Raw genomic sequence first — 22,994 nt, forward strand, 5'->3', positions numbered from 1 at the left:
TCCTAGCTAAAAAGGATTTACAGTACGAGCTCAAACAGACTCCATTCCACATAAAAATAATGAGAGATGCATTTTATTTTATTGTGTATGTACAAATATTTTAAAAACAACAATGAATGAAGCTAAAAATATAAGATACAAGCTCTACAATTGCAGTTGGAAATCATTTCCTTTTATGAGTTTCTAAGTTGGAATATTTTCAAGCTTCAATGAAAAAAAAAACGTCTTGTGACTAAAAATTGCAATAATGGAATCTTACTAAATCCTCGCATGAGTGAACATTTTTGATAAAATTCCATTTTGAAGATACATTTTTGAACTGTTTCATTAACATCTATTGTTTGAAGGCAGTAATTTTAATAAAACTTATGTTATATTATTCATCCCACATTATACGATTGAGATAATCGGAACCAATTAGATCACGCTGACCTACTACAGTAAGATTGGGACAATGCCCGCAATAAAAATATTAAAAAAATCCATAAACAGTGTTTAACTAGTAAAAGTCCAAAAACTAGGAAACAAAAGAGGAATGAAAGATTAAAATCTGGCAATGGATTTCCAAAAACGCTACAAATGTAATGAAACAAAAATAAACAAGAAAACAATAACAAAAAAGCTGGAATAAATTGTAACAATAAAATTGTTTTGAAGACAACTACATAACGACAGGTGTGGATAGTTAGATCACAACAAATATGCGACTATATCACTTTAAAAACAGCAATGGCATTTTGCTTGCCGAGATGGCAATGGTACTGCTAAAATTTCTGTACAACATTCATTTAGGGTAGTCAAAAGGAAATTGAGTGTCTGCGAAAGAGACTTGAAAAACACTGTAATTTCATCACTTTTTAACTTTACTTATGTGGTATCAGGAGAAATATTTGACTTCGCTGCCCCCTCGGAATCTCCCTTTTCAGCTTCAGGCTGTGTAGCGCCAGTTTTTGATCCCCCTAATCCTCCATGAATCCATAAATGACCGTTGAGTCCATCACGTTGGGCAAACGTTCTGCCACAGATATGACATTCGTAGCTGAGAAATAGCGAAACTGTTTAATTAACTATCAAACTACCAAAAATTGTGTCCTAGTATTAAATGGCTCCACCAGAAAATACCAACTTAAATTATGGACATGCACACTCAATATGAATCATTCTGGCCTCTTATTCTTATTAAATATTGTCACATCCATGCAACAAAATTAGGCAAGGCCAACAAACACCAGATTTTCAATACATACATTTATTAAATATGCACCACAGGGTGGAAAATGTCACTTTAAAACAAATCATGGCTTTGCAACATATCATCCTACTTTATAATCAATTTTTAGTTTTGGTGATAAACAATTAATATTAATGACATCAGGGTGAACTTGAATTCTTGACTTAGAATGCAATAACATAGTCTTAGACAATTTGGATATTTTCGACTAAAGTTATAAAAGACATTTTTATTCCTCCTACCCCATTCCTGAATGAGTTTCCATATGATTTCTCAAGTTTCTCAATCTTCTGAATCCTCTCCCACACACTTTACACCAACATCTAACAAAAGGCATGATTTATTTAAAAAAGTTTGGGGAGTGGATATGTAAAATGAGAAACACCAGAAACGGACGAAGAGTTTCAAAACTTGTTAATCAAATGATTTATATTTTTCCTGTTTTTGAGAAATTTGTTACGTATAGGAGCACAGTAGAAAAAAATGAGCCAAGTTTTTGTTCACCTCAATAATTTTAAATGAGCTATGTACCTCATGGACAAGTGTGCTTTTGTTCCCTATAAATCACAATGATTAAATGTAATTATATTTAAAAAGTACACTCAATAGGATTAAGTTGAGAAAAAAAAAATAAGATACAAAAGAATGCTCACACAACAGGTGAAGGTTCTGCTCTGGGTTGAATTGCTGTTGACCTGTGAAAATATCAATTAAGTCAACATTTAGAACAAAACAGAAATCTGTGCGAAAATGATGAAGATAATTTCAATCACATATTAAGCATTAAAGATCGTGACTAATTTTGTTAAGCATAGAAACAATAACTCACGTTGAACTCTGACTTGCACTTTGAACCATTTCTTCCATTTCTCTGGAACAAAATGTGACATACAATACCAACATATAAGTATAGTTAGTTTATAATAAAAAATGATATAATAAGGTATTTTTGCAATAGTTTGGTTCCAGTGGTGGGATTCAGCCGGTTCGCACCGATTCTATAGAACATAGTCTCACGAAATTTTATGAGAACAGCGAACCGGTTAGCATTACTGGTTACTGTCAATGGCTGACAAAAAAATTGAATCCCACTACTGTTTGGTTCTAAAAGCCAAATCTATGAATGGACATAAACAGGGGCACAGCGGTTTCAAAATCGGAAATTTCAGTTTCCTTCTGAAACATTTGACCCCGCACGACCCCGACAGGTACAGCTTTATAACCCAGACCAAAAGATGGCCCCCGGTCCGAAATGACAAAATATCAAAAACGGCTATTTTAAAAAAAATTGACATCCATTGGTTTAATTGTGGCAATATGAATTATGTGAAACTAAAAATTTTCATCGAATTATGCAAATAACCAACAGTGTAAGGAATCCAACAATCAACCAAATTCAAATTTTTCGAATATAAGCATAACCTATTTATTTTATTATTAGATGAAAACATGTGGAAGAGTAGAATTGTATTGAAAATTTATCTGTTTTGGCTCCTCACAGGTTAACACAATTTTGAAAAAAGTCTTTATTATTACTAAAGTCGCAGCAGAAAACATAATACTTTCATTGATAATTATAACATTGTCAATCACATAAACAGAAAACAAACTAAAAGCAAAACTTACGAAAATGGTGGTTGACCAATACCACTAAATCCAAATAAAGTTTTGCTGTAAGGATGGGTTAGAATAGCATGTTTCTGCAAACTCCCAGCTGTTTGGAATGATTTTCCACATTCTGGGCAGCCAAATGGAAGAGGTCTAAAGCAAGAACAAGTCGATGATATGAGTATTATTCTGATAAAATTCCGGGAGCAGTAGATTAACTAACAGATTCAAAATTTAAAAACAGATAGCATTTGGTAGTATTGAAAAAGAAAGCATGACCTTATGGGGGAAAAAGGAATAAATATTCACAAACAAGAACTCACTTTTTTGGTGGAAATTTTGCCCGAGATCGCGGAATCCGATTCTAAAAAGAAGAAAATTTAATAATATAAAACAACAGTTCATTTAAACATAGGACCAACTAGCAATACAATCTCAATGCTTCACATTGAATCTAATTATTAAAATTATCTCAATTTAGACTCGCTATGCAATAGAGATAAGCACCCAAGATTGATTTCTAAATACATTGAAAATTTGTCTCCCAAATTATTGAATTTCTGATTAGAATTGATGTGACTCTAATGACAAGAAGGCAAGCAGGATTGCTATGGGAGTTGCCAGAGAATAGATTCAGAAACATGGGTAGCAGTAATATAACTCTATGTCAATTGCTTATAAAAATACTCCTGCAACTTACTTTTAGAGCTAGTAAAAGAATGAGCTTAATTTCACAGGAATAAGTTCCTTGAGCAGAACAATGAATTATAAGGTGATTAGGCCTAATTGCCTTAGAAATATGATTAGATTAAGGGAAATTCAGATTGTTCACTGTTCATAAAGTCCTGTATCAAATTAGGTTAAAAAACTTTTGAGGTGCTGTTTTCGAATAATTGTGGGTATATAGAGATGTAACAAAGATGAAACTAGATAGCCATCGGAGACAGCCGACTTATCGATGTGCGGTTTCGATTACTTTGCTCTGGCTCACTAGCGACACCACCTGTCCCATCACTAATTAATTAATAACTCGCTTATTATACGACATAATTCATCGAAAATCAATAGGCTTCTGATATGATTAATGCACATGCAAAATTTGGAGCAGATTCAACCTCGCTTTCGTGAGATATCGCGTGTATCTAACAGACAAACAAACAGACAAACAAACAAACAAACAAACAGACAAATACCTATCAACATACTTACCGATCGAGATCGATAAGTAACAAACCTGGTTAAGATATATTGAGAACTGACTTCAAAACAAAATTTTGAATTTGAAACAAGACGTTATGAGCACCCTGTATATATAATGCTCGATATGACATACAAAAATCAAGCACGAACCTCAGCGTGTGTCAAAACATGACACTTTAAATTCCATCTCCGACTGAAACCTTTTCCACACAAGGGACAGGAATATTTTCCATCAATTCCCATCTGTACATTTTCAACTGCACTTTTCAGTTGTTCAATCTCACTGTTTGATTGCAGTTTCTGAGGAAATTTTGTGTCGTGCGACTGAGGAATGGGTTGCTCTGCTGGCACAAAACTTGCTTCGGGGTTGACTGAAAAAATTATAAATTATTATCTATCTTTTGAGCAAGACAGCAATGCTCAAACTTATGAACACATAGGATGCGTATCGGCTCGGTACTATTGCGAAAGCTGAAAATCGAGTTCGTTGAAAACGTCAGCGGACAAGCAATACAAAAACAGTCAAGCTAATATCGTTCCCTTTTTATTATTAAAATAAAACATATCACATCCCATAGGACTCAGAATTTGAGAGAAAAGTAAAATATTTTAGAGACTTCTTACACCTTTAGATACTGAAATTCGAAATTGACCAGTCCATTAGTTATAAAGTTTTCTAACAAGAATTCAGCAAAATGATCTGATGTGAACTGTGTAACCAAAAAAAGTTTTTCATAATGTTGTGATACAATGATTTAAAGTTTGCAAGCTGTTCTATCAAGTTTGAGAATACCAATGGCTTGCTGTAATCTTAACATTATAACTATTCATATTCACGTAAACATGAATCAATGCAGGAAATTCATGAAATATAAATATGAAATATGGACTTACTGCCAAATCTAATGACAAATTTATGGAAAATTAAATGTAGTCTTAATCACTTTGCGACACTTATTTCATACTGTAGTGAGTTAGGATAGATTTATACTGTGTTCATGCTATGGGTTGTTCAAGAATAGATATAATAATTTGTCAGAAGGTTAGAGAATTCATAAGAATGAGATTCATACAATAGAGACAAGTTGGGCACAACATTTTCGAGACACTCAAAAAAATTGTAATTTGAATCAATTGATTTTGTATTTGAATATCAATAAGTTAGAATTCTCATCAACCTATATTTTTTCTATGGAATCTCAGGAAATTTTTTGGAAAATGAATCACCTTGCGGCACTTATTCCATACTTGATTAACTGTTCTGAGTTAGGATAGATATATGATGTGTGGCAAATGGAAAAAGTAAGCATATGTATGAAGTGGAATTCATACAATAAGGACAAGTGTGAAGAAAGATGGTCACAACATTCACGAAACTGATTTTGTATTTGAATATCGATTAGTTTGAAAATTAAATTTTCTAGTGAACCCCCATCTCTTCATACATTTGATGAAAATTTCAAACTTACCAATCTCTGTTTCATGAGCAATTGGTCTTTTAACTGGATGAGTTTTCCTGCGAGATGATCCAGGGGGAGTTGGAATACTGAATGATGGGGGAAAACCAAATGATGCCTGCTGTAAATTATTTTGTAAATTTTTTAGAAAATAACAAATCTATCTTCAATGATTTGTATATTTAGAATTTTTCATGATTCCAAATATCAGCATATCCTGAAATGCCAATATTCATATACCAAAGTCTTAACATTAGAACACTAGAAAGCATTTTTTAAATTTGCAGTTACATATTATACCTACGTTGAATATGCTCACTAATTTCCTACTAACAGTGTGTTTACTCTGTATTATCAAATCATTATTTTAACCTATTATTATAAAAGTTTAATACTTAACTAGACAACAATCACCTAAACAAAAAAACATCTTTGATCACAACATATCTGGAAATGGGTTTGAATCGATAATTAAGTTGGTAAAGATAAGGCTTCTGCATAACAGAAAAATTCAGGCTTTTAATAGAATGAGACTTTATTAATAAGACTTAGAATAAAGATATTCATTCGTACTTTCAGTAAATTCAATAAAATAAATAACATAATTTTGGCTAGATTTGGTACAAAGCATGGTATCAATATATTCGCCTAGAAAACAATTGCCTTAATAGTGAGACATCAAGACATATTTGAATACAACACAATCAAACATAATACCACCAAGTACATCAATGGTGCCTGCATTTAGAAAACAGTGACTAAAATCAAAAACTTCCAAAAGGTATCCACCATCGAGTATTAACCATTACATATCAGGAAAATTCTAACTTCAAAATGAAAAAATGAGACTTGTAGAATAATGACGGTGTAATCATACAAACCTTCAATAAGTTCTGTTCTCGATCCCATTCGACAGTGTGAACATTCTGCATGTGCATCACTAAGTTTTTATTCAACTGGAAAACGAAAAAAAAATTGACCATTTAAAATATTCGGCAAAATAAAATGAATAACAAATGTGAAATATTTTAAGCTGGTTGTATACAAATAGTTTGAAAGATAAAATTCCTGGTGAAAACACTGAACATTTGCATGTGGGAATACAGAGACACAAAAATCAAGCTAGCTTGTTCGCAGACACAAATTATAATTATTTCCTTGATCTTCCTCAATCTAAAAGTTTATAAACCAATTAATTTAAATATCTTTATGATGAATTCACGTATTTTTAAGACCAAGGATATATCCACTGGTGGAATTCAGCTCTTGAATGACAATCAGTGTTTTTTTTTTTGTTTTAAACATCAAACGTCCACAACGAATGAGTAACAAGCACCATAGCTGATGACTACTGATACATTTAGCACTTGGAAAGTTATCTATTAGACTTACATAAAGCATGTCATGCTAATTAATGTAGTTTATGTAATGACATACAAAAATTTTCTGAAATTAGGGAACATGTTGTTATTTAGTTTGATACAAAGGAGAATGTTTTTAATTTTAAATTAATTTTAAATTAATTTTAATCTCACCACTAGATATATCACAAGCAAATTTGAAAATTCTTTAATAATGAGAATCAATTACATTCCATGCATTTTACAATAAAATCATTCCAACATGGTAATTCACCTTGAAATCCCTTCCACATATTTTACAGACATATTTTTTCCCTTCATGTAATTTCATATGATTCAACAACGTCATTTGAAAATTAAACTTCATTCCACAAACCTCACACCTGAAACAAGTAAAACAATATTGTCTCTTCATGAATCGAATTTGATCTGTGTAAAAAGGTTAATCGGTCACTGAGAAAGACTTCAACATAACGAGCAGAAACCTATTTTGCATCAGTCTGAAACTAAATCTGAGCAAGGATTTTAGACTGCAAATTCCCAGTAACTCAATGAACGTAATACCCATTATATTTTAATAGCAAAACATTAGAAAAAACAAACAGATATTGATATTTGGACACAAAATCACTCGGTCGCTGAAAATCACAGGGTGTTGGGGTGAAATTGTTGGTACTCCTGTAGTATTCGAACGAGACGGCGAACTGGTAATATAATTAAAGAGAAAGGTAATTTACTTGCTAACACGTCTAGTAAAATTATGACCAGTGCTACAAAAAAGTCCTTCTGTTGAAATGATAAAAATTATTTGATAGCAACTTAGTACAAAGTACACTTATTCTAATCTATATTTTGTTCCATTGAATTTAGCTATGAATATATAAACCTAAAAGGTTTAACTGCTGAAGCGGCATGTTTCTTCATATGACATTTCAAATGATGCCGAGATGAAAACAATTGTTTACAAACAACGCATTTTATAACTCTTTTCATTCCAAGAGGTCCTGTAATAAAACAATAGTTAATTAATACAAATTTATAGCAATTAAGGTACAGATAAAAAAGGGAAAATTTCAATATTGACATTCACAAATTGAAGATAAATTGAAACAAGAGAGCAATACTCAAATATGTGTGCATCAGAAGGCCTTAACTCTCTAGCTGAGCACAGAGTCTGCTGAAAAGATTAGGAGGATAAGTATGAAGGTGGCAGTAAAGACCCCATAGGACTCAGAGAAAATTTGAAACAAGTAATGCTAAAAGCCTTCTTTATATGACATTTATTATCACTGTTTAGGTTTGAAAATGAATTCATAACATTAAACACACCAGCAAACATTGAAGTTCTCAAGCTTTGGATGTTTTGCATATCTCGAGGATCAATGTGAATAAACGGGTTCTGACTTCCATCTTCTGGCATAACATGATCTGCACTTCCCACCGTGGTATCAGGTTTACTTCTGTAATGTTACAAATCAATTAGCATTTCATGTTCCCCTTGCAAATTAATCTAAGATTGAAAGTACTTAATACTAGCTAGAGCATTGGTTCTAAAACTGGAGTCCGCGGTCGCTTAGGATTCTGCGAAGCAATTTTAAAGAGACCGCGAGACAACTTTGACCTTGGTACAGAAGCACTTTGATTTAAAGTAAAATTTTGATGTCATGCTTTTGAAGTGTTTCTCCAAAGCAAGACACGCTCTACCGGAGACATTATTACATAACAAAAGTTGGTGAACGTGGCAAGTACCGTAAATCACAGCATAATTTTTCTAAAAGTTTGAGAACCACTGAGCTAGAGCATTGTTAGGACAAAAGAATTGTGGGCCTATAGTCTATTGAGAAAGCACTTTGAGATAACCAGAGTGGAAGGTTGATAGAAAGCACAATACTTACACAAAAGCTTCTTCACTTGAATGTACTGCGGTCTGGCCTGGTTGTCCAGGCATACGAAGGGGTAATGTAGAAGAGCCTGAAAGTTTGAAAAATTAAGTTATATCTTGTTAAACAATAATTATTATAACAGACTGTGTTCCTCCAAACTTTCTGGAAATGTCCGTCCAATAAAACTTTTTAGTTGTCGAAATCGGATGGTTATGAGCACTCATTCAGTAACTGTTAGAAAAATATTTTATGCAAAATTTTTTTTAGCAGAAACTTCAGTTTTGTAGATGGATAACTGTTTATGTGATTTAAATCTCTCGCCGACTAACATTTACATGAGCTTAATGTTCCAAAAGCCCTTGGCATTTCAGGGCTCGTGCATAACTTGCTCAGAGATGAGTCTTCCTTATTTCTGAGTGAGTGTAAAAGACCATGCTATGAGTAAATAGTGTCAGGAACTTCTCATATAAAAGGGAGGATCATAGTATATTGAAAAGTGCGAAAAAATCTTCCCTGGCATAGCTTACTTAATTTATCATATCCTGGGTGAAGAAGATAGATGGGGGTTAATTAGGGGTGTGCAACATTTTTTGTCGGTGGCCCACTTCAGACAAGTAGCAGGGCCACACGAAAAATTGAACAGGAAAGGCAAGTGAAGAGAATGCAGCTAGCACTTAGTCTCAAAGTAATGAATGCACCAGGCAAACCGTCGAACGAATTAACGCAGCGACGAGAGTAAAAAATCATTGTGTATTTTCATCCATGTGAACACCTTCTCAAACATAAACATGTCGAATTAGGACTTATTACCTTCTTCCACAGATTCTGTTTTTATCCTTTCATCAACAGACATATTTTCTTTCAATGCAACATCAGAATTTTCACTGAAAAATTTAAAATAATCATAGATAGCAAGTGATAAAAAAAGAAAATGATATCTTGACACATCAGCTTTTAAATATAGTACAAACAATAATTCATCGTACATTAAGTTTCACCATAATAAAGAATATATGCAAATGCAATGTACATGCAATACTAGGTTAGGGTTAGGCCATAATTTTAGGTATAAATACTACGAGAGGCTCTTGGCTCGTCTTCAAACTGATAATAGGACTAAAATAAGAAAAATTGGAAAAAAATTATCGCCTAACCCAAACCTGCTGCCCATGTTACGTTCCGATGTCCGCCATCTTGGTTCGCATACTTCGGGAGCACCCTAAATTTATTTTCTCGAAGCATATAGCTTTTAGCATAAAACTACTGCAAAAAATTTCGAATTTCAATCAGACACTAGCAGAAAAATCAAAATAAAACTGTTCATTTTATATTAAATTAAATTACCAATTGAATGAATTAAAATAAATAACAGTCTCTTTAAGCCATATTCACAATAAATTTCAAAGGTATGACTTGAAACTTAAATCTCACTCATGCATTGTCTATTCTGCATTTAATAAGAACTTCCTACATATATACATACCTTGCTTCCTTGTTAACCTTTGCACTCCAGTCAGATGACTCTTTCAGTTCTTCTGTCTGTGGTTCTGAAAATTGAAAATAGGTACATTGCATTATGATAAAATATCAGAAATCAGCACAAAATCTTGCGAATGTGGATTGTGAATTGTTTTGCATTCATGTATTATTTTTGGTATCAACGTTTAACATGGAACGCCACCAAGATCAAAGACAGATTGGAAAGTATCTTATCATGCTTCCCACATATATTTTGTGACACAAATTGCTGATGTAGTAATTTTACGCCCTGGTGTTTTAAACCTCGTTTGAAGTTTTGGTAACTTTCCTTAACCCTTTTTTTCCGCTGTATACAATCGACTTTATGTACCATTTTATAATATGTAATGACCAGTTAACCAAACGTACAAGGAACACCCCCAATATCTCTTTAAAAAGCTTATTTTCGTGTCTTCCTACTAAAACGCGCCCAAGTGACGTAGGCGAAACCGTTCGACCCTACGCGTGTAAGAAGAGAGAAATTTCAAAAATTTTTGAGAGAACGTTTCACACTCTTATCGCTTCGATGAACACGTGTTACAAAGAAACGAAATTCCAAGCGCTCTTCTGAAAGAGAGTTACGTCACCTTTGAAGAAAAACCAGACTCAGCTTCGCAAGCGAAACGCGAAATAATCAATGATATGTGAGAGCATGTCCACGATAGTTGTCTGGAATCTTTGTTTGTTTATTATGTGCGCGAAATTGTTTCCCGCTCGTTCAAATGACTTATTTTTGAAGTAATGACAAATACTTTCGTGTATCTCTAAGCTTTGAAATACCTACACAAATAAAATTCACTTAGTAGTAAAATAAAAAATTTACAAAAAAACAAAATGTTGACAGATCAAGCACGGATCATAGTTGGATGCTCAAAATGATTTAGTTAGTGCGGAATACTTCACAAAACATGAACATAAACGTAAAATAGTCCGAAAATAACTATTATGACCAAGGATGGTAGTACGAATATATATGTTATACGGAACAAAAGAGTTAATCTCCATTCTTTTGTGTTGTTAAAAAAGTTGCACCTAATTACTAGATGTGCTACACAAAACTTATGAATGTATTCTTTGAGGGGAGTGTTGCCGCTGGTATATGCATATAAATAATGTTCATGTGAAAAAGACAATATTCCTTCACAAATTACAAAGTCGAAATTGAATACCTGATTTGATCTTGGGTTCAGTATTTGTTGGAAGAATCTCTGAAGGTTGAGTTTGTGGTGCAAACCTATGAGTTGAGGTTGATTCACCAATCACATGTTCGCTTGATGTGGCAACTAATAAAATTAGGGAATGAATTCATAACCAAAATAAGCTATTCACTAGACATGTACTATCGGTAACCAGCATAATGAAAATGTGGTTGAAATGTCTACAATATATCAAATCATTCATTTGCTAAATACCTGAAATAGGACCTTCTTTCTATAGTGTACTTGAAGTTGGAAACATTTCTATTGAATTAGGACAGATACATAACTACCCAAGGTAGGAAATTGTTCTTTACAGAGGTTTCAAGATGGATTGGTAATACCGTTGGAGACATCAGACAGCTTTAGCTGCTCTTAATTAGGGCTGTGGAGTCGCTAGACAATTTACAACAGACTCAGACTCATTGAAAAAAATTCCAGAAATTCATCAAATTTTACTCTAGGGTGATAAAAATTTCAATTATTGAATCGAGCTCCAAATTCCTAAGGAAATCAACTTTTGATAATAAAAATTTGGACATTTTCATGCATCCCTTGATAGACTGTTAGGAACGTTCTGTTACGTTTTTTTCTAAATGAAGGAGAAAATCATGGAAAAACGTTCATGAAATACCGACTCTGGGGGTTTTCAAAATAAAAAGTCTTCGATCCCAATAAAAACATAATAAGATCAGAACGGACAGCCCTGTCTCAAATTTTATATTTGCCATTGCCAAGATATCAGATATTGTTGTTTCTTATGAACTTGAAAAGCTACAAACCTTCTCCCGGTTCGATGTTTGGACTGTCAACATTTAAACTCTTCTCGACAGATACTTCAGATATAGTTGTTGAAGCTTGAGACTGAAGAATAAAAATATATAATTAATATTAGACTTCTTTGAAAGCAATCAGAAGCCCAACTCTGTAAATATTAGGCCAGTGGTTCTCAAACTTTTAAAGCCGCCTCGCCTCCACTTCTTAGAATTTGTAAAATCTCGCCCACCTTGAATATAACTGGTAACTAACAATAAGCTACAAATAACATATAGTAAGGCGAAAGTATGTTTTATTCAAAAAACACATTGAAAATAAGGTGATGGAACGTAAATAATGAAATAAATGAAAGGTTTGAAATGTAAATATACAAAATAAGGAAGGCAAGATCAAATCTAACAAATATTTTTAATTTTTAATTAGCTTCACGCCCCCTCAAAAAATTGTCTAAACCCCCTATTTATAGGGCCAGTCCCATCGTTCGAGAACCACTGTATTAGACTATGATGTCCTTGGTTGGTTTTAGATTCGCTCCAAGTTGATGATTTGGTATTCAGTGTGCTCACCAACAAACCGGCAGCTTGTATCAAATAATGTAAGCTTAGCTGCAGGCTTTATTCCAGAAATAAAGTGGACAACGAACACAAAAGTAAAGTTTGTTCAGTGACAAACACAATTGGGCCAAGCTTGCAGAATTGGTAATCAATAAGCTTGAAGCAAAGTGTGTTCGGGTCCTGTTGAAGGTAATCGAAGAAAAGAGTCAGATGAAAAGAAGGGATGAATCAAGAAACAAGTTTCGTCACGCATTATACCCATAGTGCCGACAAGATCAGAATCATAACACCCAGTCCTCGGACGATCCTCGATAACAGCATAACATCCTCATCAGTTCCACACTAAATGGTGTGGATCATATGTAATACATAATTTGTATATGAATGTTGATGCTTGATGGTGAAATGACACTATAGAGCAAATTTAAAATCCAGACGTAATTTGCAAATTACATGAAATATACTCACTGTTGTCGATTCCATAGGTGTTCTTGTCATATCTTGAGGTTGGTTCAAAACAAATTTCATCAAGTCAGTTCGTTCCCGAGCACAATATTCAATAACCTGATGATGAACAAAAGTTTGATGACACTTCATTATGATAGTATCAACATAAAGCAAATGTGTTATTATTCCGATGGGTCACAATTCTAATGCAAAGAACTGATATGAGAAACGATAATGCATCATTAGTGAGAACCCGAAAACACCAGGGATTGTGATTCCTCAGTTGTCTGGAACATACAACCTTTTTGACTGACATAATTTCTACAGAAATTAAGAGTGAGTTTCTGGCATTTCATTCAGCATCTGTAGCTTTGTTGTTCATACCAATACTGTGATGAAATATTGAGTGATTAAGGGGCGCTCCAGAAGTATGTGCACCAATATGGAGATAACTAATTTTGTTTGCCTACTTTACATCAAGTTGTGTGAAGGGACTGAAGCCTATGGATAGGGGGTATATCCACTTGGCTAACGCAGACAGTCCCCGAACTCGTGATAGAACTAAAATAAGTAAAATCGGGATAAAATTATCGCCTAACCCTAAACTGCTCCACGTACTACAGGAGTACCGATTAAGGGCAGTTGAAGTATTAGCTTTGCAGCAAACCGTGATCCCACATCGAACCTGTGGACTTCAATAAAGAAAATAAAGCTAAATTAAACAAACTTATCAGAACTTACGCTTTCTGCATTAAGTGCATCAGCAGCACTGACAATTTCATGAAATTTAGTTGAATCGACTGTTGCCACTTTTGCCATTTTCCCTGAATATAGAATCTCAAGAAGATGCTCAAATCCATAGTTTGTAACACCAACAAGTTGAATGGTATCAAGTCCCTGAAAATCAAAGTTGTCAACAATCAAGGATCAAAAACTGGAACTAATGACTTGAATTTATCAATCTCACTTTGCACCTATTCCAGTATTCTCAAACACAATGAACTGTTGGTATGCTAACTCGTTGTTGACGAAAATATATTAACCATGGACTAATATCTTAGAAATTTTTAGTGGTTAGTTTCCTATAAGACTTTTGTTTGAGCCTTCTGGGCCGTTGTTCTCCGAAAACAGTTAGGGTATTGCTCTACTGTTAGCCTTGGTGGTTACTACAATGCAAGTATATACACCGTATAGGATTATCCACATTATCCAGACAGCAAGCGGATATTGTTTTGATAGTGGCATTTCATTTATAATAAGTCCATACAAAGTACTGAAGTATGATTATATAACATTCAAGTTGCAATTCTGCATTAGAACAAACAAAAATATGAACAGGAATTATTAAACAAGACACAGCCTTACATTTATTTGAGCATCCAGTTGTGCAGATGCTGAAGCCAAGACACATCTGTGAACAAAATACTGTTGATCTTCAACCAGTACCTTTAAGTCACAATATCTTCCTTCTTTCTGCTGTTGATACAAAGTGTGGACAACTCTAGCTGAGTGCAGAACATCCAACTATGGGAAATAAAAAATATTTTTTTTTGATAATTTAAAGATAATATACCCTTGTGTATTTATAATATATTTATTACATATTATTTATCAGATTGTATGGGAATATGGTAAATTTGTAAACAGACTGAGGACTAAGTGTTCTCAGTGCTGTAGTAGTACGTTACAGAAGTCTGGGAGTGGGAAATATTTTATGATGTTTAATTCTTTTCAAGACATGGACGTGCTGGCTAACCAGCAAACGTTTCCTTGCTCAGGTTGATGTCAAATCTGAAACTATATCAGGGTGTTGTCAAATACTGTTCTCGTTGATTGTGATTAAGTAATGAGTAGTTAACCGCAGGAAATACCTGCAGATATCATTAACGTTAGCGACTTCAAATATGGCCGACGCGAAGGCAAATAATAAACAAACACGCGCGTGTGTGTGGCAATGCGCATCGATGAACACAAGCTACGCCATTTCGCTAGGCTTGCTGAAAAATGCTTCGCGGGTTGCCTTACCTTGCGACGGAAAACATCCTCCAAAAACTTGCGAACCATGGCGGTTTCTGTTAAACCTAAAATATTCGGCACCAAGTATATAATCTGAAGACGAATTTTCTGACAATTCCACGGTCAACTAAGCGAAAATCAGCAACAAATACAGAATACCGCCTTGCTGTTCAGCAAAACTAAACCTCGACCTGCTTGCTGGCTAGACTGAGAAAGCTCTCTCGTTCGCTCAGCCAATCGTGCTGCTGCGCAGCAGGCTTACGTGACAGGCTCAACCAACAACCTTTTTCTGTTGTCTGTCAATTCGTTTACCGTCGTTTCTCTTTTTTAAGAGGAAAACAAAAAACATATGGTTTGTGGTTTCAGTGCGCATAAAATTTATCAATTTGACGGAATTAAGGCCAAACCTGACACTTAAATCCGTCCCCATTTCAGCATCAGTCTTAAAACCTCAGCAATCTTCACAATGAATGAAAGTCACTTCTCAAGTGTATTTATTCCAGTGAATGAAAGTGTAAACATAAATAATTTGATTCGGAACTCTGTCACATCAATGATAGTACAAATCCAAAAAAATTTTTGCCATGGATCATGTGTTAAATAGAGCACCAATACCTTGGAAGACAAACAAAATATAAGACAAATGGCTGCAACAGAGTCAATCCTATTAAAACTACAAAACAGTTTATATACCATTAAAAATCATAATATGACTTTCTGACAATTTTGATACTTTTACCCAATTTTTTGTATACTTAGGGAGCTAGATGTAATCCAGCTATAATATGTCCATTCAATTTTACATATAGTTCATGAACAATCCATTAGTGAAAGCCTGAATGTAAGTTATTGGTTAGGGGGGAGTCTTCAGATGCAAATCTTACTGCATTTCAATCAGATTTAACAAAATTATAAAATCAGAACAATAAGAACAAATTTAGATACCTGATTCTATCAAATCACAGAGGGTACATAAGAGAGTACATACAAAAACAAATGACAAAGAACAAAATATACACAAAATAAGGAAATTTTTTTATTTTCGGTTGCAAGCGGAAATTTCTGTCAAAATAATATAAACACAACATTTACACAGGCACAATATTATATTAACAAAAATTGCACAGTTTAATCTATAAACAACACATCTTTCGATCTGCATCTTGAAAAATATAAGAATTTTAGTTTCAATTTAAACATTCAAACCAGTCTGAACTTAACAATAATTTGAATACCAATATAAACTGACATAACTGACGACTGAAAATGTCACTTTAGTCTCACCAAAAAAACTGTTGACATTGAATAAATAAATAATCACTGATATATAATGCAAAATTGCAGGTCATGGACTCATGATCATACAGTATGAAAAGACAATCAATAAACAAGGCTCTGGCAAGTCATTCCATTGACCACTCAGCATGTTAAATAACTGCTTAACCACAGTCACAATTGAAAAGGGGTTACAAGCAAGCAGCAAAAATGATTCCAAAATTAGGAATGTGCCAAGGTTATAATCACACAGATATTTAACTTTACAATACATAGTAATTTTGTTTGAATTGCACAAATTCATACCATGCTTAACCAAATCTATGATCTAAAATTTTATAAAGAAAATGAATGCGAATGATAACATTAACTCCGATAACAATATCTCTGGGGATGTGTCAAAATTCGATCCTATGATACCAATTCCACAATTTTCCAGATTCGATTTTATTTCTTGACATTCATGAATGATCGAATTCTAATCATCCCAAGCAATAGTATCATTCTCCCAACCATCTGTTGCCTCGTCATCTGCAAGATCATCATTAGCAGTAAAAGAAACACTAATTGGACTACTCTTTGTACTCAAGCTTTCAGTTGTTACACTTCCACTTCTTATCATTAGGTTTTGTAAAAGCGGCGGTGTAGGTAGCACTGGGACTTTTCTGGTAGGAATATCAGGAGTCATGTCTGCAAAAAAGTCTGGTTCACTGTTCATTGTGATTGATGCCACTTTAACTGCGATTTCAAATTCATTTCCCAAATTTTCAGTGTTTTGTTGCATAGTAGATTCAGGTTTTTCGGTTTCACCTTTTGTATTAGTCGAAGCAAAATTATGATCATTTAACAATTGGGAATCTTCAGCAGGTTTGATACTTTTTGCTTCAATAGATGGATGTTCAATATCATCATTATCAAAAGTGTCAAAGTTATCCCAAGTCTCCTCTTCACTTCCACTTCCTGCCCAAGTTTCGACCTCTGGCTGCCGAATTTCTTTTTTCCGGATGTCATAATGATCTGTATTTGCTTTATTCGTTTCAGGTAGTGGTTGTTTGGCTTCCGCTACAGTAATCACACTTTCTGGTACTATAGCTTTGGTAACAGCATATCCATTTACTCCATTCGATAGACTTTGTGTCAAATCAATATGGTTTCCTTCACAAGAGACTTCAAGAACTACTTCTTCCTCCTTCAAGGATGGAGTAATACCGTTAGTTTTTGGTGCAGTTGAAACAAAGGTCATTGCAAGCTCATGTTGCTTCAACATCATTAGATCTCGTTGTTTTTGTGTTTGCCTTTTTGAAGGACTTTGTTGTCGACGCATTGCCATCTCTAGAAGAGTCAATGGTCGAACGGGTGATTTTTTCTTCGGGGGTTTTGGTTTACGCTTTGGCTTAATCTCATATGCTAAGGATGATGCATCAATCAACACAGACCCATTAAACTTGGGCATTCCAAAACCAAAAATTTTTTCACGTTCTGCACCGACAATTAAATCCCCACCGACAATTGGAACTGCATCAGCCAGAGCATGTAAACTTTCTTTTACAAGTTGATTATTTGCATCATGTAGTCCAAGTAATATTTCAGGAAGAACAGCGTCTTGGAGAACAGTTTTATCAAACATATGGACATAACGATGAAAATTTCTCACTAGTGCTAATCGAACATGCAGAATTTTTATGTCCATCAAATCGACTATTTGTGGAATAACGTACCTAGCAAACATACTGCTTGAGATTAAGCCATTAGATGGAACTTGAGTTCTGAGTGGTATGGGAGATAATAATCTTGGAAGGATGTTTTCGACTGCATCAGTTTCTGATAAGACAACAGGTGAAAGAATTAGTTTTGCAATTCTCTTGGCGATCAATTCATCTGAAATACAAGCCTTTTTTAACCTTGCAATTAGCCCTGAAAAAAACTTCTTTTTGTCTGCTTTATTTTTTAGTGTAATACTTTGCAAGAAATTTACGATTTGGATATATTCAGATGTAAGTATTGCAGTATCTAGAAGCTCTGAAATTTTAGGACGATTTGTGTATTCCTTTTGAAGTATTTCTTCAAGTAAATCCTGCAATTCCTGTGTTTTTACTTCCGACGCAAATCGGGCTTCTTTATTGAATATTCCGAGAAGTATTCCAAGTGCATATACATCCCTACAGTGACCATATTTCTTTTCAATTGGAAATCCAACATGACTATCTGATTCCTCTGGTGGCATGATTTCTTTTGGCCTTTTTATAGTTTTTAAATGATCTGCTGTGGCCTCCTCAAAAGGACAAGCATATTCAAAATTAGAAAGTTTCCAAGCCCCACCTTCAGCAACATGAATACTCTCAATGCTAACTGCATTATGCGACAATCCTGCCTTTTCATGAAGAAAATTCAACGCTTGGGCAATGTCATATATCCCACTTGACACTTCGTTTGCATCAGCAGTTTCGAATTGCAAATATAATGGTGAGACTCGTTCTGTAACAAGATGAGCTTCTGTTTCAGTACAAACAAATCCAATATGTCTCAAAATATTCGGATGACGTAACAGCTTCAATCGCTTTGAACATTTCTCCAAATCTGTTACATCCTTTGGTCTAGTTTTCACTTGTGTGAAGATGGTAACTTGTAATCCATTATTAAGTGTAGCTGGTCGTACACAAATATCCTTGTTTGTATATCGTTTAATTGAGTATGGCTCTCCAAATTCACAATCAGCAAGTAATTCTTCATCTTGTGAACCGTAATACCAATCCCAAGCAGCACTTATCATTTTAAGTATCTGACTCCTATTTCTGATATGCAATAAGTCATCTGTAAAAAGAAGCAAGAAACATAACAAACCTAGGTTCAGTGGATGGATCTGTGAAGAGATTGAGACAAATAAGGCTAATCAATCAATTGGGTATCATCAATAAATTGATCATAAGAAATCTGTGAAATGTTTGCTAATAAAAAAAAAAAATTGATTTAATCATAATAGTATTAGATCAGTACAGATACTATTAGATAACCATTTCATATGGATAACATACACTTGTCAGTTTGCAATGATGAAAAACCAACTCTAGCAAATTGCGAATAAACACGATAGATGTTTAGTTACGATATATCTGTTTTTGCTTAACTGTTAAAATAAATGATTTGAATTCTCTTGTTCGACACGCAAAAATTTCAATTCTCATGCATTCTTGATGTAGTCATAACAAGAGCAAGCCAGTACAGATTTCATAGGCATTTCATACAGATAACATACATTGGTGTTGCAATGATGAAAAACCAACTTTAGCAAATGACCAATTATAACACAGATAGCCATAGTCTCGATATATATGTTTTTGGTTAACTGCTGAAATATATGATTTAATAATATATGATTTAATAATTGTGTTTGACATACAAAAATTCTTGACATTGGCATTGAAATTCACTATAATTGGAAATGTAAGAGCATTGAATTTTATGTCAATGACTTAAATACACAGTATACTGGTACTGCTCAATTCCGTCGAGAAATGAAGATATTCAAATCACCAGGCTCTCTTCCAGTGCTACCATTGTGGTTGGTAGGATATCATGTGCAACGCCATTTATGGCAAAAAAAAAAACGGATAAAACATTTTTTTAATCAGTCCAATATAAGGTCAGGTGGAGGAATCCATAATCTAGGAAAATTTTTAATTTCTTCTTCTGAATATTCTTGAATAGATTTTGGAATTCTTCGAGGTGCTTGAATTTCCCCAACAATGTTTTGCAGAATATAGTCTGGTACATTTTCATCTTCAAAAAAATGAGCTCTTGTGAACATTCCGCGTCTATGTTTCATACTAGTTTTTGGTAACGCACTGTAGACTGCTTTTCTCACAATCCATGTTGGATCTAATCCATGAATAACATAAGCTTGCATTTGCAGAAATCCCTTCTTCCTTCCAGTGTGACTTGAAAATACCTTTTTGCAAAAACAATTTGAATAAAACATCATTAGTAAGATTTTTAAACAATTTTATATAATATGGATTGAAATTTGAAGGTTGAAATCGCCTTTATTCATTACGAATACTGGTAGTACTTATTGAAGTGTGATTAATCAAAAAATTTCAATTATTCCACCGGTGAAGTCTAATTGTGTTGATGCATGTTCAAACAACATTTGGCAACTTTTCTAAATTTTTGTCGTCAGGTTTTTAAGCCATCTCTGCATCTTGACAACTTTTCTAAATTTCTGATTGTATGTTTTTAGCTGATACTCCCGAAGTATGTAGACCAAGATGGCGGACACTGGAAGGTAGTATGTGTACCAGGTTAGGGTTAGGCAATAATTTTATTCCAATTTTCTTCATTTTAGTTCTACTACAAGTTCGGGACTAGCCGAGTGACTCCCGTAGTATTTGTACCTGGAAAAATGGCCTAACCTGTTACACGTACTACCACATTTTGGTGTCGCCATCTCGGTTCGCATACTTCGGGAGTACCTTTTAGTTTACCATATTGCTGTGCCAGTGTGCAACAAAACTTATTTATTTTATCTCAGACACAGCATTGCTTGGCCTCATTCAATTTACTTTCAGGTTAGAAACAAGATATCGTAAATAATATTCAAATTATGCCAAACTCATCAACACACCTTTTGTTCCCACTTATTCCCAGCATAAGCAATTTCTTTCGTATTGACAATTACAACATGATCTCCACAGTCACTCATCGGATGATAGATAGGTTTATGTCGGCCTTCAAGATATCGTGCTGTTATGCTTGCTATTTTACCAGGTGGTTGTTTGTATGCATTAATAATATACCACATGCGTGAGAATGTTGACCATTGCTGGTTTGCTCTTCCGTAAGACATTTTAGTTTATCAAACTGCTATTCTAATGAAGAAATATATGAACATGTTATCAGGTAAAGAAACGAAAAAACACATTATTGTTTGTTTCAGCATACCACTGTACAATGCCTAAAATAAGCACCTTGGCCAGTTGGCCTTTATCAGTAAGCAGATCGTTCCTTCACGTGTCAAGTAGAGCCAGAGAGTTCTAAATAGAGGCTAGAGGCAATTTCTGAATTTATGGTATTCTTTTATTCGGAACACCACCATGCTGCCATGGTACAAAAACATAAAAAATTTAGTTTAATATTGTTAGTAATATAAAATATTGTCATCTTACAGTCTTATATAGGTACCGTAAGTTATCATATGCATTCTGCTGTTCTGTACGTTTTAAACCTTATCTAAGGTTTTGTTTGCTCTCCTGATTTCATAATCAGTTTTTAGTTAGCCTATTTGTTTTTATCAATCATTTTATTGTTATGCTGATTATAGAGTCGAAATAAACTTAAATTTATCATTATTACTGTATTAGAAATTCGCCCCAGGGCAGCAGAAAAGTTTGGCACGCCCTGTTTAGAAACTGCTCATATAGCAGTAAAAAATATCCCAAACACAATCTACGAAAGCTTTCTTCTTATTACAATATTATCTAAATGGTAGATGCGACAAACGCTTATTGCACATTTTAAGGAGCAAATGGAATAATGGATAGTGCGCAGTACGCCACCATGCGGATCCCTCTTTTGGAAGACCGACCCGAATCGACAATTTGAATATTTGCTAGCTAGACAACAAACCTTGACGAATGACAGCGAAAGACTTGTGATACCGTGTTTCCCCAAAAATAAGACAGTGTCTTATTTCAATTTTCTTCTTAAAAATAACACCAGGGCTTATTTTCAGGGGATGTCTTATATTTGGACACGTGAGTGGAGTGTGTTCGATTACTTGACAAATTGCTTTGAAATTTTCAGTGGTTAAAGATTGATTTTTTTTGCCAGAAGGCTATTACTTCTATTTATTTCGAAATTTTCTATAAATCTTATGAGATCTAATATTTCATCCCAAATTGTGCTGTATTACTTTTAATGACCTTTCTCCGATCTTTGACCCCCGAAAAATCATTCTTATACTTTACCATTTCGAAATTTTCGGGGCTTATTTTAAGAGTGGTTTCGCGAGTTGGGTCCCGTAAAATGGGTTATTTGTTTCAAACGATCATTATAATTCATCGCATGCAACAATCTGTTTTTTAAAAGTACCGGTAAAGAATTTTAGCTTAGTCTATATCCAGCTATATACAGCTATATCCACGCTAATTTTTCATCACTGCAAGTAAATTAAAACTCCTAGGAAAACAGAGTGATCATTAAATTATCTTATTTATATTTAAATTTCCGAAACACAACTGAAAACTAACGGATAGAGTTCAAAAACGCGAAAACGAGGTAATGTTTACGACCACGCCTGAAAATCTGTCTGAGTGAGAAAATTGTTTGAGCGAATGCGAAAAAGGAACATTGTTACGTCACTTTTTGCATCTTGCTGATTGGACAATGTCACAAAGTAAACAAAAAAGTCGATGCTTGGGAAAGGTCCACTATGGGAACACGGTTTTTAATCCGTCAAGCGTGACGACAGACTCT

At 34.1% G+C, this 22,994-nt stretch overlaps 3 protein-coding genes across 4 annotated transcripts; all 3 read right to left on the bottom strand.

Moving 5' to 3' along the window:
• Window positions 1-57: 57 nt before the first annotated feature.
• LOC120345173 (uncharacterized) lies at window positions 58-15,599 on the bottom strand. 2 transcript variants are annotated; one of them, XM_039414602.2, is made up of 21 exons: window positions 15,258-15,599; window positions 14,598-14,756; window positions 13,974-14,129; window positions 13,254-13,349; window positions 12,237-12,318; window positions 11,428-11,541; window positions 10,224-10,287; window positions 9,551-9,624; window positions 8,753-8,828; window positions 8,187-8,317; window positions 7,744-7,861; window positions 7,132-7,240; window positions 6,378-6,452; window positions 5,509-5,614; window positions 4,190-4,410; window positions 3,163-3,203; window positions 2,858-2,992; window positions 2,061-2,102; window positions 1,885-1,926; window positions 1,474-1,554; window positions 58-1,039 (listed from the first exon to the last, which is right to left on the bottom strand). In XM_039414602.2, exons 1-21 carry the CDS (start codon window positions 15,294-15,296, stop codon window positions 868-870), a joined length of 2,133 nt encoding a protein of 710 aa, XP_039270536.2. In that variant the 5' UTR covers window positions 15,297-15,599; the 3' UTR covers window positions 58-867. The 2 variants fall into 2 exon arrangements, with proteins under 2 accessions (XP_039270536.2, XP_039270534.2); XM_039414600.2 differs by having other exon boundaries at window positions 5,509-5,617; window positions 15,258-15,595.
• A 126-nt stretch (window positions 15,600-15,725) lies between these two features.
• LOC120345172 (protein-associating with the carboxyl-terminal domain of ezrin-like) lies at window positions 15,726-19,334 on the bottom strand. Its single transcript, XM_039414599.2, has one exon. It carries the CDS (start codon window positions 19,291-19,293, stop codon window positions 17,002-17,004), a length of 2,292 nt encoding a protein of 763 aa, XP_039270533.2. The 5' UTR covers window positions 19,294-19,334; the 3' UTR covers window positions 15,726-17,001.
• Window positions 19,334-21,408, bottom strand: LOC120345169 (large ribosomal subunit protein uL13m-like). Its single transcript, XM_039414597.2, has 2 exons — window positions 21,145-21,408; window positions 19,334-20,469 (listed from the first exon to the last, which is right to left on the bottom strand). Exons 1-2 carry the CDS (start codon window positions 21,364-21,366, stop codon window positions 20,149-20,151), a joined length of 543 nt encoding a protein of 180 aa, XP_039270531.2. The 5' UTR covers window positions 21,367-21,408; the 3' UTR covers window positions 19,334-20,148.
• Window positions 21,409-22,994: the final 1,586 nt, after the last annotated feature.

This window comes from Styela clava, chromosome 5 (assembly GCF_964204865.1).
Source record: "Styela clava chromosome 5, kaStyClav1.hap1.2, whole genome shotgun sequence".
Taxonomy (NCBI): Eukaryota; Metazoa; Chordata; class Ascidiacea; order Stolidobranchia; family Styelidae; genus Styela; species Styela clava.